The sequence below is a fragment of the Equus quagga genome, chromosome 10, assembly GCF_021613505.1.
Source record: "Equus quagga isolate Etosha38 chromosome 10, UCLA_HA_Equagga_1.0, whole genome shotgun sequence".
NCBI classification, from domain to species: domain Eukaryota; kingdom Metazoa; phylum Chordata; class Mammalia; order Perissodactyla; family Equidae; genus Equus; species Equus quagga.
Window position 1 is genome coordinate 84,141,915 of NC_060276.1, and position 14,731 is coordinate 84,156,645.

Consider the following 14,731-nt stretch of genomic DNA (forward strand, 5'->3'; position numbering starts at 1 on the left):
TATGAAAACTGTTCATGTGAGACTAGCAAAGACCGAGAAGCTGAGAACAAAACAGCTATGACTGGGAGAGCATGAGAGGCCATAATCGTGTGTGTCCCAGAGACTAGTGGCAAATTGATTTACAGTAACTACTCCAGTCTAGCCCACAGGTTCAGGGACTGTGAAAGTGAGAGAAAATGATGGGGAGGCTGAGTGAGAGGGTGCGAGAGACTACATAACTTTTTGTGAGCAAGAGACGATAAGTAGCAGTAACAGCATCAGAGCTGTGTGAGGGAAAATTGACGACTGAGCAGAGTTTGAGTGTGTGGGCCTGTGAAACACTTCATAAGAGACTGTAAATTGGAGACTACACGTTTGTGAAAAACAGAAAATGAGACGCTGAGAGACCATGTGATTGGGGTGTGGCAGAACCAGGCGAGGCTGTAATTGTGTTCGAGTGTACGTGATAAGCTGACTGCATGAAGAAGATGACGATGTGGACGACTGAGATAGGTCCAGAGAGACTGTGTGTGTGAGACTTAATGAGAGCGTAGTAGTGATTGTGAATTTGTGGCTACAGATGTCAGAAGCTGACTGAAGAAAAGTGACTGTGACACCGAATGGGTGATTGAGACAGTATCTGCAAAACTGATTGTGTGGGTATATGTAAAACTATTTGCAAGAGACTTTCTTAAAGCTATAGATCGGGACCAGCCCTGTGGTCGAGTGGTTAAGTTCATGCGCTCTGCTTCAGCGGCCCAAGGTTTCCCTGGGTCAGATCCTGGGCAGCGACATGGCACCACTCATCAGGCCATGTTGAGGCGGCGTCCCACATAGCACAACCAGAAGGACCCACAACTAGAAATATATAACTATGTACTGGGCGGGGGGGGGGGGGGAGAGAAGAAAAAGAAAGAAAATTGGCAACAGATGTTAGCTTAGGTGCCAATCTTTTTAAAAAAAAGCTGTAAATCAAGGACTGGCTATGTTGGCAGCTGCTTGGGAGTGTGAGACTAGGTGACTAGGACAATGAGGTATTGTGTGATCGTGTATGCGTGTGAAACAGCTATAATCAGGGACTGTGTGTGTGAAATGGGGGCTTGAGTGTGAAGAGGTATGAGAGATGGTGATTTTGTGTGTGTACAAGAAACTTCATGAGAGACTAGTTATGAATCGGTGACTGTGGATGTGACAAAATGATGGCCTGTGTGAGTGGTTGAAACATCTTACCAAAAGGTGTGACTGTATTTGTATGCATGTGAAAAACTGACTGGTGAGAGTAAATCATGGTGATATCGGCCGGATGAGACAGCCTATAAGACGTGATTGTGTGTGTGAAACTATTGGTAGGAGACCATAGTAAGACTGGGAATCAATGATTCCCTGAGTGAGTGACTGAGAATGAGAGGCTGCGTGATCGAGTATGTATATGAGCCTGTTTGTAAGAGACTATAGTTGAGGCTGGGAATCCAGAACTATGTGTGTAACTGTTTTTTAAAAAGTGAAAGAAAATGAGGCCGAGTGAGACTATGCGAGACCACAATGGAACGTGCCAGGCCTAGGGGAAAGCCCTTTCTGTTTGTTCTCTTCCTCCACAGGTCCTTCCTCCTCAGTCCCCTGGGCGTGCTTCTCCCAGTTCTCCAAAACTTGAAATGCTGGAGTTCCCCGGGGCTTTGCCTGGGCTTCCCTTCCCTCTTCTCACGGGCCCACTTCAGGCACTTCGCTCCGGTCCCCACATGAGATGCGCCTTATTCCCTGGTGATGCCCACGTTTTACCTCCAACCCAGACTGTTCCTCTCAGCGCTTACCCAGAATCTCTGAAGTTTTGTTTGCTTCATTTATTTATTCATTCGGCAGATGTTTGTTGAGCCCTGCAGACACAGCAGTTAACCAACCAGACAGAAACCCCTGCCCCTCTAGAGCTGGTATTTTAGCGAAGATGTTCGACAAGAAACCAACACATCACGTCAGGTGGCGGTGCAGTAATTACATGAGACAAGACTCTCTCACTCTTTGTTTAAGTAAGAAATCTGCAGAGTCATTTTAGTGCCCAAACGTGGGAGCAGATGAAAGCGCCGACAATCCTCGTCCACAGGAATCCTCTGAGTGGTTATACAGTTGAGGGCCAAAGGAAATACCGATTATGACATTATTACCGGGGCAACAGGTGATCAGATAAAGCAACCAGCCGGAGTTACAGGTTTCTAGGGAGTTTCACAGGCTAACACAGCACGGACGTCTGAAGTCTTGGAATCTTAACAAGACCCCTTTGTTCAAAGCACACTCTCAGGCAGGCTTATATTATCAGGAAACAGAGCACATCTGTAATGGATACGAAGGTCACGACGCCTTATCACCCATAAAACAAGACCAATATTCTTGAGAAAGTTCTAACACCTGACCAAATCAAACTATTTCATTTGGTTTTAATTTGCAGAATGGTATTTCTCCGTCCGTGAATGCAGAGGAAATGAGACACTGCCTTCCTCACTTTCTTAGACCCCTTTTCATTAAAAAGATTTCTGGTTTTAAAGTGGGCCCTAGAGTTTCACTCATTAGGGCTTATTTAAAAAAAAAGAGCAGGTCTGCAGGGCTCAGTTTTACCTGCCTGGAAAATGAGCTGAAGAGGAATTAATTATTAACAGTAAAAATAAGGAGCATAAAATAGTTTTTCTACATGAGACCTGCAAAGAAAAAGAGGGGTCAGGGACTAGAATGATGGTTCTTAAAGTGTGGTCCCCAGACCAGCAGCATCAGTGTCACCTGGGAGCCTGTTAGAAATGCACATTCTTGAGCCCAACCCCAGACTTAGAGAATCAGAAACGGGCGTGGAGCCCAGCAATCTGACTGAAGAAAGCTTCCAATGATGCTGATGCACGCTAAGGTTTGAGAGCCACTGGGCTAGAGAGTGACAGCGGTGCCATACATAAAGGGTAGCTGGGGAAGGCCTCTGTGAAGGAGGTGCCATTTATTGTCTGTCTCCCCTTTTAGGGCACGAGCCCCTTGAGGGCCAGGATTTGGGGCTGTCTTGTTCTCTGCTCCGTCCAATGCTGAGAACAGCATCTGGTACCCAATAGGTGCCCAGTAAACATTGAATAAATGTATTTAACAGGCAGAGAGCACGTACTGTATGCCAGGCACTGCTCTAAGGACTTTTTTAAATCTTTACTCCCAATCTTTGCAACAAACCCTATGATGTAAGTTCAGGGAGGGAGGCGTTACCTACCCAAGTTACTCTGATGGAACACAGCAAAGCCAGTTCCCTCCCAACCACTACCCCCCCAGGCCCTGAGTGTCCCCAGCTGGGCCCCTGGGACAGTGGATACCCCCATCTCACTCCTTCTGAATCCTCCCCACACTCTTGTCACTTCCCCTTCTCACTTCCCTTGTGCTGACCTCCCTTCCCCATGCTGACCACAGGGAACCTCACTTTCAGGAAAGAGGAGGGCAAGGCAGTGGTTAAGTCAGGACGGAGATGAAGCAATTACCTCGATGCCTGCTCCGCCCCATGAGGAGACACACTGAGCACACCACACTCATTTCACCCTTGTTCAGCACCCCCGTGAGGTTGACCCTGTCTTTGTGGTAGAGAGTATGCATTTTAGAGGTCGGGAAACTGAGGCTCAGAGAGGTTCAAGTGACTTGCCCAAGGTCACACAGCTGGGAATCTCGTCATGTCCAGGGAGTGTTGCTTGAGTGCTAAAGGGTTGCTGGGCAGGGCGTGGGGTGCTGGGGATACAGTGACAAACAAAACAGGACCAAGAGGGAGACGGGAAATAGCAAGGGGAGAGTAGAGGAGGAGGCTGAGAGGCAGAGGTGACAGGGGAGAAGTTGGAGCTGAAGAGACCTGCACGGTGCCCTCCCCTCCCCCGTGCCGCCCTTCGCCCTCCCAGTTCCTCCTGCCCCTGGTTCCTCATTCCCGCTGACTCCAGGAGCAGTCAGCCCACATAAAGCCAGGCCTCCTCCCTGGCGGAGCCACGGGGTGCAGTGCTCACCATGCCCGCCCCAGCGCAGGCCCCTCGGCTGCTGCCGCCTCTGCTGCTGCTACTGCTCACTCTGCCAGCCACAGGTGAGCGGGCGAGGGCCAAGCTGGCCCCCAGGGGTTCCCGGGCCCACCACACCCTTGACCATGCCCGCCCCTCTGCCCTGGTACAGGCTCGGACCCCGTCCTCTGCTTCACCCAGTATGAGGAATCCACGGGCAAGTGCAAGGACCTCCTGGGGGGAGGTGTCAGTGTGGAAGACTGCTGTCTCAACCCTGCCTACGCCTTCCAGGAGCCCGGCAAGAAGCTCTGCCAGGCATGCAGGTCAGGGGGAGCCTGGGATTGCGGGGAGACACAACTGGGCTCTTCCCTTCTCTGGGATTTCCAAGGCCCTGCTTGTCACCATAGCTCGGGGTTTCTCAGCCTCAGCTTTATTGACATCTGGGGCCAGAACATTCTTTGTTGTGGGGGGCTGACCTGTGCATTGCAGGGTGTTTCGTAGCATCCCTGACCTGCCACTAGATGCCAGTAGCAACTCTTCCTGCCGAATGTCCCCTGGGGGCAAAATCACCCCTGGTTAAGAACCAGGGCCATAGTTTACACTTATTGAGCACTTCCTGCATACCAGAAGCATTGTGGGTGGAGTGCAGCTTGGGTATTTCTGAAGGTAGCTCAAGTCTCCTAATTGTGATGACAGCTCATATTAAGTGCTTACTATATACAGATGCATTGTGGGGGTGGGAGAGCTTGGGGAATTCTGAGGGCAGCTCCAGATCCCTAATTATGATGACGCTTCACATTCATTGAGGACTTCCGGCACATCAGATGTATTGCAGAGGTCAAGGGTGGCTGGAGGATTTCTGAGGGTAACTCTGGTCTCCTAATCATGATGCCAGCTTACATGTATTGAGCCCTTACTGTATGCCAGACATATTTGTGTGTGTATGTGTGAGGAAGATTGGCCCTGAGCTAACACCTGTTGCCAATCTTCCTCTTTCTGCTTGAGAAAGATTGTTGCTGAGCTAACATCTGTGCCAGTCTTCCTCTATTTTGTATGTGGGACACCCCCACAGCGTGGCTTGACCAGTGGTGCTATGTCCGCACCCGGGATCCAAACCTGCAAACTCCAGGCTGCCAAAACGGAGTGCATGAACTTAACTGCTACGCCACAGGGCCGGCCCCGCGCCCCCCCAGACGTTTGTAACTGCTTGCTGTATATCCTAGATACACCATGGGGATGGGGAGCTCGGGGATTTGTGAAGGCAGCTCTGTGCCCCTGGTCATGTCAACAGTTCACATCTAGTTAGCACTGTGCTGTGTAGGAACTTGGGAATAGATCTGGGCTATTTCTGACAGGGTCTCTGAGCTCATTGGGATGATGGCTTCTATTTATTAAGCACTTCCTGTTTGCCTGCTACCATGCATGATGGTGGCCTGGTGGGTTTCTGAGTCCCTAGTCCTTACATTTGCTTACTGCATGTTTGGCACTGTCCTTGGGGGTCTTCAAAGGATAACTCCAGATCCCTGATCATGAAGGTAAATGATATTTATTAAGCACTTACTGTGTACCTACCTCTTCCCATTCAATCCCCCAACATCCCTAAGAGGTAGGTACTCTCATTAATCTATTCCACATGCATTTATCCCACACCCACGCCTGTGCCTGCCCACACTCTGCAGTGCCGTACACCATGCTTGGCAGCTCGTGCCAGGATGGGACACATGCTCCTCTCTGCAGGTTCCCACGATGGTCACCGTGGTCGGCGTGGGCCCCCTGCTCGGTTACCTGCACTGAGGGCTCCCAGCTGCGGCACCGGCGCTGCATAGGCCAGGGCGGGCAGTGCTCTGAAAAGGTGGAGCCTCGGACCCTCGAGTGGCAGCTGCAAGCCTGTGAGGAACGGTCATGCTGTCCTGGTGAGGAGGATCAGCAAAGCGGCGAGCACTGCCCTTACCCAGCACTGGGAATGAGTGGGGCGGAGGCCCTGAGGGTGGGAGTGTGCCTGATGTTTTGTGAGGCGCTAAGGAGGAGGCTGGTGTGGCTGGAGGAGAGTGGTGGGAGGTGAGGTCAGAGGGGGCCTGATCCTGTGGGCCACAGTGAGGATGTTAGCTTTCATTCTGAGTGATGTGGGTTGTGGGCAGAGGAGAAACGGGATCTGACTGAGGTTGTGACCTATCTCTCACTGTCGGGAGGAGGACAGACTGTCTGTGGTGAGAGCTGAAGCAGAGAGACTAGTGTGAAGGCTACTGCAATAGTCCAGATGAACAGTGATGGTGGACCAGGTATGGCAGAGGATGTGGAGACAGGATTAGCTTTGTGGGGTACATGAGGAAGCGAGGACCCCCACCTCCATCCTGTCCCCCTCTCTTCTCTTCCACAGGGATGGGCGGCTGGTCCGACTGGGGGCCCTGGGCATCTTGCTCTGTTACCTGCTCCAAAGGGACCCGGACCCGTCGTCGAGCATGTGATCGCCCTGCCCCCAAGTGTGGGGGCCACTGCCCAGGACAGGCACAGGAGTCAGAGGCCTGTGACACTAAGCAAGTCTGCCCCAGTGAGTGAAGGCCACCACAGGCACTGATGCAGGCACCCAGGGTGGGTCTGGGGGTTACAGCAGGGAACTGCCAGGGTGGGAGGGCTTCAGCATGCATGATCACACTTGGCATCCTCCCATGCCCATCCCACCACAGCACACGGGGCCTGGGCTGCTTGGGGCCCCTGGGGTTCCTGCTCGGGCTCCTGCCACGGTGGAGCCAGCACGACTACGCAGAGACGAAGCCGCACGTGTTCTGCACCTGAGCCCTCCAAGCAACCTCCCGGGAAGCCTTGCCCAGGGTCAGCCTATGAGCAACGGGCCTGCACCGGCCTGCCACCCTGCCCAGGTACACCGGGGGGAGGCCTCTGACACTCTGCTCTTGATTCAGGCACAGATGCTCTGCCACTTCAGGGGATAGAGATCTCAGACCATGTGACCATGGGGTTCTTCACTTGGGCGCAGTCTGCCTCGAGGGTCTAGGGACTGAGGGGGGGAGATTGGGGTGGCCTTTCCTCTCACTCCTGTCCCCTCCAAACAGTGGCTGGTGGCTGGGGGCCATGGAGCTCTGTGGCCCCCTGTTCTGTGACCTGTGGCCTGGGTCAGGCCCTGGAACGACGGACATGTGATCACCCTGTGCCCCAGCACGGGGGCCCCTCCTGTGCCGGTGATGCCTCCCGGAACCACATCTGCAAGTCGGCTGTGCCCTGCCCTGGTCAGCACCCTAGGATGCACCATTTCCATGCCTAAGCCCCCACCCCCCTCTGCTGCCCTGTCCCTGGTGCTGCTGCCTTGTTTCTTTCTCCAATTCCTCCATTCCTGGCCTTGATGCTTCAGTGCCCCCCTGATCCCCCATTTCCACATCTGATCACCACCACTCCCTCCCCCAGCCCTCAATCCTTCCTCTGAACCCCCTCGCTGGCTCCTTCTCTGGTGCGAGCCTCTGCTGCTCCTATCTCTGCAGTGAACGGAGAGTGGGGGCCCTGGGGGGAGTGGAGCACCTGCGCCCGCCGGAACATGAAATCTATCAGCTGTGAGGAAATCCCGGGCCAGCAGACACGCTCGAGGAGCTGCAGGGGCCGCAAGTTTGACGGCCAGCGATGTGTCGGGGAACAACAGGATATCCGACATTGCTACAACATCCAGCGCTGCCAATGTGAGTGCTCCCACAGACTGCACTGTCGGGGGGGGCGGGCAGCCCACACAGGGACTGGGGGTTTCTGACTCTCTGGCATGGATCCCATGTCCCTGCAGCCTCTCTCTCACCACCCCACTGAGAATTCTCATTCTGACTCGGGATCCCCCTCCCCTCATTGCAGGGAAAGGCTCATGGTCGGAGTGGAGTACCTGGGGGCTGTGCATGCCCCCGTGTGGACCCAACCCCATGCGCACCCGCCAACGCCTCTGCACAGCCCCGCTCCCCAAGTTCTCGTGAGTGAGGGGGCCAAGCGTACCTGGGAGGGGGGCATGATAGAGATACATCAGCAGTCAGGGCGGGAGAGTTGGCTCCCCCCAACCCGGGCTTCCACCACTGGGTCTAAGGTGCCTGCCTTGCCGAGTGCCATCTCCCAGCTGCAAGAAGAGGGGAGAAACTAAAGACGACGCTGAGAAAGAAGATACTGAAGGGAGAATTAGTAGCCTCTGTGCCCCTCAGTCACTCATTCAGTCACTCAGCCATTCTCCCATACACTCAGTCCTTCATGTGTCCATTTGCTCTGCTCTCAGTTACCCATGCTTTGATGTGCTCATTCAGTCACTCAGTCACTATGCCTCCATTCACTTAGTCATTCCTTCAGTCGCCTCTGCCTCTATGGGTGACTCGATGTCTCACTGCCCCGAGGCACTCTAAGGCCTTTTTGGCAATAGTTGCAGACACACAGAACCCAGATCCCATGGGTCCCCCAAGGGATGCAGGTCAGCAGGGCCCTGACAGAAGGCAATATGAGGAATGGTTAGTGCGTGCCAAAGGGACTGCCACCTCGACCTAGGTCCAGGAGGCTGATCGGGGCTCCCCTGGCAGGAAGGGGTTGAGAAAGGCATTCCTGGTGTCAAGACTGTGTGAAGCGAGTCCTGGACAGAGGTGATCCACCCCCGCACCCAAAGTGTTTCCCAGTGGCCAGAGTGGCCCAGGTGTTGGAGATGGTTAAAACACTTACTCATCCCTCCCTTATTTCCACATACATCAAACTACTAGATTGAGGGGCTGTTCCCAACTTGTGGAAGGCCTGCCATCCAGGAAGCGGTCTCCAGCTGTGAGGTTTAGAGCAGGTCCTGAAGATGAGTTAGTGATGTTGAGTGTCGACATGAAGGACATGACAGAGTGAGAGAATGAGTGGAAAAAGGACTGACTGAAATTGGGATGGGAGTGAATAGAGGGCTCGCCTAATGGGAAAAATAACCCAGGCAAAGACCATTCTGGACATGGGACTAAGTCTGGATAAAGTGGAGGAGAGAGCTAGAGATTGGCTTGGGGCAGGAATTTGGGCCCAACAAGAAGGACTTGAATGTCAAGGCAAGGCACTGGGGAGAGATGTAAAGGGTTTTGGAGGTAAGAGAAGGTAGCTCATGTCAACAAGTAACAATTATCAACATTTATTGAGCACTTACTATGTACCAGACACCACTCTGAGCACTTTACCTGAATTAACTCATTTATCTTCACTCAGCCCAGTGAGGTGGGTATTATTATTACTCCCATTTATCAGATGAGGGAAACTTAGGCACAGGGAAGATAAAGAAACTGCCCAATATCTCACAGCTAAAAAATAGGAAGGTACTGTGTGTAGGCACACAGTAGCTACTCATTAAGAGTTTGTTGAATGCATGCTTGCCTTCCCTGAGCTTCTCCCCTCCATTCCCTCCCTAACGCCCCAGGCGCACCGTCACCATGGTCGAAGGGCAGGGTGAGAAGAACGTCACCTTCTGGGGGAAACCGTGGACGCAGTGTGAGATGCTGCAGGGGCAGAAGGTGGTGGTGGAAGAGAAACGGCCATGTCTACACGTGCCTGCCTGCAAAGACCCTGAGGAATGAGAAGCTCTAACACCTCTCTCTCCCACTCTGACTCCCTGACCTCTCAGACCTCAATAAACCAGCCTCTTCCCCAGGAGTGGGCCGTTAGCATCTTCCAGGCCAAAGGGCACAGAACAGGCAAAGTCGCGGTGGCCTGTTGCGGAAAACAGTATTTTCCACTGTGGTCACAGTTTGACAGGAGTGACGGCGAGTACCCGTCCCTTCGCCACTGCCCTAGCGCCTTCGTCTGTGTCTGCTACCCACCCCCGCAGTGCCCTGGGCGCCCAGCACGTCCCTCTGCAGAGCTCCACGTTACGGGTTTCCTGATTGGCCACTCACTCCGGCAGGCACTTTCTGATTGGCTGGCGCGCTTGTTACCCGTCTCCCCACCTTCTGAAGTTCGCCAGTTTCCCACCCGCCCGAGCCTCTGGGCTGGCGGCTTCCATGTCAGTCAGCATTGAACCGAGGCAGGGGGGTGGCTGGGGTTGGGGCCCCACCGCGCGAACACCTGCACCCACCCACTCCCAACAGCCCAGCTCCAACGCCGCAATTAGCGGCGACAAATAGCTCTGCGAGGCGGGGGGCGGACAGAGGAAGTGCCTGCGAGGTGCTCTGAGCCGGGGCGGAGGCAAAGAGAAGCTAGAGTTAGCATTCGCCAGGAGGAGCCCCCAGACAAACCCAGACACAGATTCCTTTAGTATTTGTTCATTCATTCAACACTTATTAGCGTCTACTGTATACTAGAGCGAAGTCTGGGCATCTGGGGTGGAGGAAGGCTGGTAGGAGGAGAGGACATCTGAGAGGGTACAGGCTTAGAATAAGTGATCCTTTAGTTTAAACATTTATTCAACAGTTATCAACGCCTACTGTATACTAACAATAGCGCTGGACATCGTGCGAGATAGAGAAGAAGAGGGCTCAGAATAAGTGATCCTTTAGTTTGAACATTTATTCAACAGTCATCAACGCCTATTGTATACTAATAATAGCGCTGGACATCTTGCGAGATAGGGAAGAAGAGGGGTCAGCGGTCCGTGTCTCCACAGTGGAGGGAACAAACCCAGATACTAACGCTCTTAGCGTTTGCTCATTCATTAAGCACTAATTAGCATTTGCTGAATGCTGGGTCCCTTGTGATGAGACAAATCACAAAAATCATCATAATTATGGTAATATCTAATATTTAGAGAGTACTTGCTGGGTGCCTGGTAGTGTTTTAAGACTTTCCATAGCATGAATTCATTTAATTCACAACGGACCTATGAGGGTCAGTGTTCTCCTCACTGTACCAAGGAGGAAGCAGAGGCGCAGAAAGGTAGTGGGCTACACCTTCCTGAGGCACCATGTCAGGAGCAGAGTTTAGGACTCTGGGATGTGAGTGGAGGGGCACCTCTGTGTGGGAAGGTTGTGATGGGAGATTTGTGACACCTGGAGTCAGGGTGCTTACTTCTCTGGGTCCATTTCCCCTTGTGTAAAATGAGTTAGTTGATGGGTTGAGGTGAAGACGAAGTCGACGAATATTTGGTCATCTTGGGAGGAATGAGCCAAAGCGAGGGGTTCTGTTTGCTACTACAGAGCACTAGAGAGGTATGTGTTTACAGGAAAGTGGAAGTTGCTAGTACGCGTGCATTAGGAGGCACATATCTTTGTATACGTGTGATATGCAGACCTATGGGTCTGTGCAAGAATTCAGGACGTACTGAGTGTATGTGGAGTGCATGTGAAGTTACAACCATGTGTGCGTGCATGCGCATTAAGGTGGCATGATATGTATGTGTGTGAGTTATAAAAATGAGTATGATACTGATTACGAACGTATGTGGGGTGTGTATTTTGGCATCATTGCTCACCAATGCACATCAAAAAAATCTTTCTTGAAGCCCCTTCTGTGTGCTCATTCCTGCTGGAGAAGATGGAGCCAGTGCAGAGGAGCCTTACCTCTGCCTCAGGGAGTTGAGATGCTACTGGGGGGAATCTTCCTTCTTCTGCTAAATAATCTACAAACAGTTCATTTCTGGAAATTAAGCCACCTGGAGAAAGGGAATGATTTTGGGGGCCATGAGTACTAGGAACCTGGGAATGGGGCCCGTGCGAATAGGCAGTCTGGAGACAGATTCCTGAGGAGCCTGACTAGGAGCCAGGAAAGTCTGTAGCCCTGCAGCTACTCCTGTCCCCCAGAGGGGGCACCATGGTCCAGCACAGCTTGTTTGCTTCAGTTACTGAGCAAAAAACTGGGGAGCATATACTTTGAAATGTTGAAAAATACCCGATTCATGGGGAGTTCCCCATCTGGGGAGTGATCTGATATGGAATGCCAGAGAGGGCGTCCAGGAGAGAGGCGGAAGGAATGGCCAAAACAAAGGCCTGGAGGTGGGACTGAAGCTGGCTGGGATGGAGGAGGGAGTAGAGGGTGATTTGGAAGCATCTGACTTGGGGACTGTGGGAGCCTAGGGGAAGAGGTGATGGAATCTGAGTCCTGGGGGAGGGGACTTCCTGGAGACCTCGGCCAAAGATGATCCTTAAGAGAGAGAGGGAAAGGACATTCCTGGCAGAAGTCACAGCACACGCAAAGATATAGAGGTTGTCTCCCCTCAATTTGAGGTGGGTCAGGTGGTCATTTTTACAGATGGGGAAACCAAGTCTCAGAGGAGTTAAGTCACTTTCCCAAAGGTATGGTGGAGGCCCAGTTTGAACCCAGGCACTCTGACTCCAGACCCCATGCCATTAATACCTTGTTTAAACAGGCCAATGATTTAATGAATGAAGAATGAACGAATGAATAAGTGGATAATTCATCTGAAAATCCTGCAGACAGAAGAGACTCTAAATCTGCCTACTTCTTGCCATATCTGCTTCCACCTCGCTTGGCCCACCATCATCTCTCCCTGTGGCCTGCAAGGCCCTGCTCAATCTGATCCCGGCTAACCTCTCCGACCCCTTCTCCTGCCACAATCCCCCTCACTTACTTTGTTCCAGCCACACTGGTATCTCTTTCTGATGCACTCTTAAAAGAAAAAAAGTATGGATCACAAAGTGAACATGACCTTTTGGGAATGAATTGGAGTTCTTGGATTCCTTCATCTATAAATTGGAAATGATATCCTCCCCCCCTGCAGTATTGTTGTGAGGTTTGGATGAGACAACACATGTAAACAGCCTAGTTGAGCATTGGGTACAAGCAGTCAACAAATGGTTATTTTTAAGTAGATTTGTGTTTTCATTGTAGTCAGGATAGGAGCTGACAGGATGGCTTTCATAGCTCACCTCTGCCCAGACTATAAAGGCCATTTGCTTTCATATGGCAAACATTATTTGGCACCTACTGTGTGCATACCCTAGGATGGGTCTGCCTCCATCTGTGGAAAGTTCTCTACTGCAGGGGGAGATAGCCATGGGCACTGATGATACCAGCTGGTTATCGTGATTTGGGGCTGTGTCCAGGGCAAAAGGATGGGAGCATATAGACAGTGTGTGTGTGTGTGTGTGTGTGTAGACTGGGAGAGATGCACACACATTAGGGCTAGAGCTCCAGGAAATGTGTCTGTGTGGCAGATTTAGGTTTGTCCATGATTGCCCGTGGTTATGTGTTTTGTCTGGGTGTGCATGCTCATGTGAGTTTCCCTCGGTCTCTATGTGTCAGTGTGGTGCCTGTGTGTGTAGGTGTACCCGCATACACGTGCATGTATGCATGATGCCTATGTGTGTTACCCTGGGCTTGTGCGTGTCTGTATAGATACTTAAATCAGTGTCTGGTCTCTGTACATGCCTCCGTGTGTTTCCTTACTTCTGTGTGTGTCTATATGTATCTCCACATATGTGACATTCCCTGTGTGCCTCCAGGCCCCCCACCCCCACGGCCACCAGGGCAAGAGTGTGTACCCTGCCCAAATGTGTACCTCCGCCTGTCTAATGCTGTCTACGTCGCCCCCGCACCCTTCTCCCAGCCTAGCTAAGCTGTGAGGACATGGGAGACTCATCTCCCTACGGGCTACTGCCTGTGACCCCCATCCCTCGCCATGAGGGGCTTATTTCTCTACTTTTCTGTCTCTGGCTGTGCCTCCATTCCCACCCCCCAAATGCCTTCTGTGGTTAGCATCAACACTGGAAACCGAGTATCTGCGGAGGGTGCTCCGTGTGGGTGCGAGTGGGTGTGAAGACCAGGACGGGGCAGGGTGGGGAGGCTTACCTGACCACCCACTTCGACCCTCCGGACAAGCACCCACCCCGCCCCCAATCCCCAAATTGCGCATCCCCAATCTGAGTGGGGGGAGGGGAAACAGGATGCGGCGTGGCGCGTGCGCACTGCTGCCTTCAGTACCGCGGACAGCGCCTTCGCCCCCACCTGCCGGCGCGCGCCACCTCCGCCCAGCACTGAAGGCGCGCTGACGTCACTCGCCGTTCCTCTGCAAACTCCCCTTCCCCGTCGCCTTGGTCGCATCCGTGCCGCCGCCGGTCCAGCCGGACTGCACCATGCGAGGCGCGAGATAGGGGGGCACGGGCGCGACCATCCGCGCTGCGGCGGCGGCGACTCAGCGCTGCCTCAGTCTGCAGCGGGCAGCGGCAGAGTCGCGTCGTGCCTGAGAGCGCAGCTGTGTTCCGGGGCGCTGCGCGGTCCGCCCCCGCGGCTCCTGGCCAGACTGCTCCTAGGACCCCCTGCCCCGCGCCGCAGCCATGAACTACCTGCGGCGCCGCCTGTCGGACAGCAACTTCATGGCCAATCTGCCAAATGGGTACATGACAGACCTGCAGCGCCCGCAGCCACCCCCGCCGCCGCCTGCTGCCCCCAGCCCCGGAGCCACGCCCGGTCCCGCGACCGCCACTGCCGAGAGGGTCTCCGCGGCCGCCCCCGTGGCCTCTCCGGCCGCCCCTAGCCCCGGGTCTTCGGGGGGAGGTGGCTTCTTCTCGTCGCTGTCCAACGCTGTCAAGCAGACCACGGCGGCCGCGGCCGCCACCTTCAGCGAGCAGGTGGGCGGCGGATCTGGGGGCGCAGGCCGTGGGGGCGCCGCCGCCAGGGTGCTGCTGGTCATCGACGAGCCCCACACTGACTGGTAAGCCACTGCTGCGGACGTCTTTCTGTGGGCCTGGGTCCCCAGATAGTTCCGTGACGAGCAATTATTGAGCGCCGCTTGTATGCAAGGCACCTGGCCCCCATGTCCAAAACCTTTTCCTTTAAATTTTTATGCTGGGCGCTTCCTGCGTGCGCCAACCCCCCCCTCCGCCCCCCCCCCCCTC

At 53.5% G+C, this 14,731-nt stretch overlaps 2 protein-coding genes across 2 annotated transcripts in view; both read left to right on the top strand.

Annotated features, from left to right (window-relative positions):
• The first annotated feature begins 947 nt into the window (after nucleotides 1–947).
• Nucleotides 948–9,588, top strand: CFP (complement factor properdin). Its single transcript, XM_046672991.1, has 9 exons — nucleotides 948–4,048; nucleotides 4,135–4,285; nucleotides 5,700–5,875; nucleotides 6,340–6,510; nucleotides 6,647–6,838; nucleotides 7,031–7,204; nucleotides 7,454–7,645; nucleotides 7,809–7,920; nucleotides 9,364–9,588. The coding sequence occupies exons 1-9, from the start codon at nucleotides 3,976–3,978 to the stop codon at nucleotides 9,518–9,520; spliced, it is 1,398 nt and encodes a 465-aa protein (XP_046528947.1). The 5' UTR covers nucleotides 948–3,975; the 3' UTR covers nucleotides 9,521–9,588.
• Nucleotides 9,589–14,170: 4,582 nt separating this feature from the next.
• SYN1 (synapsin I) overlaps nucleotides 14,171–14,731 on the top strand; it is a 44,828-nt gene continuing 44,267 nt past the window's right edge. Inside the window, exon 1 of the mRNA XM_046672975.1 lies at nucleotides 14,171–14,547. Coding sequence (XP_046528931.1) covers nucleotides 14,171–14,547 — 377 coding nt within the window. The remainder of the gene's footprint in view (nucleotides 14,548–14,731) is intronic.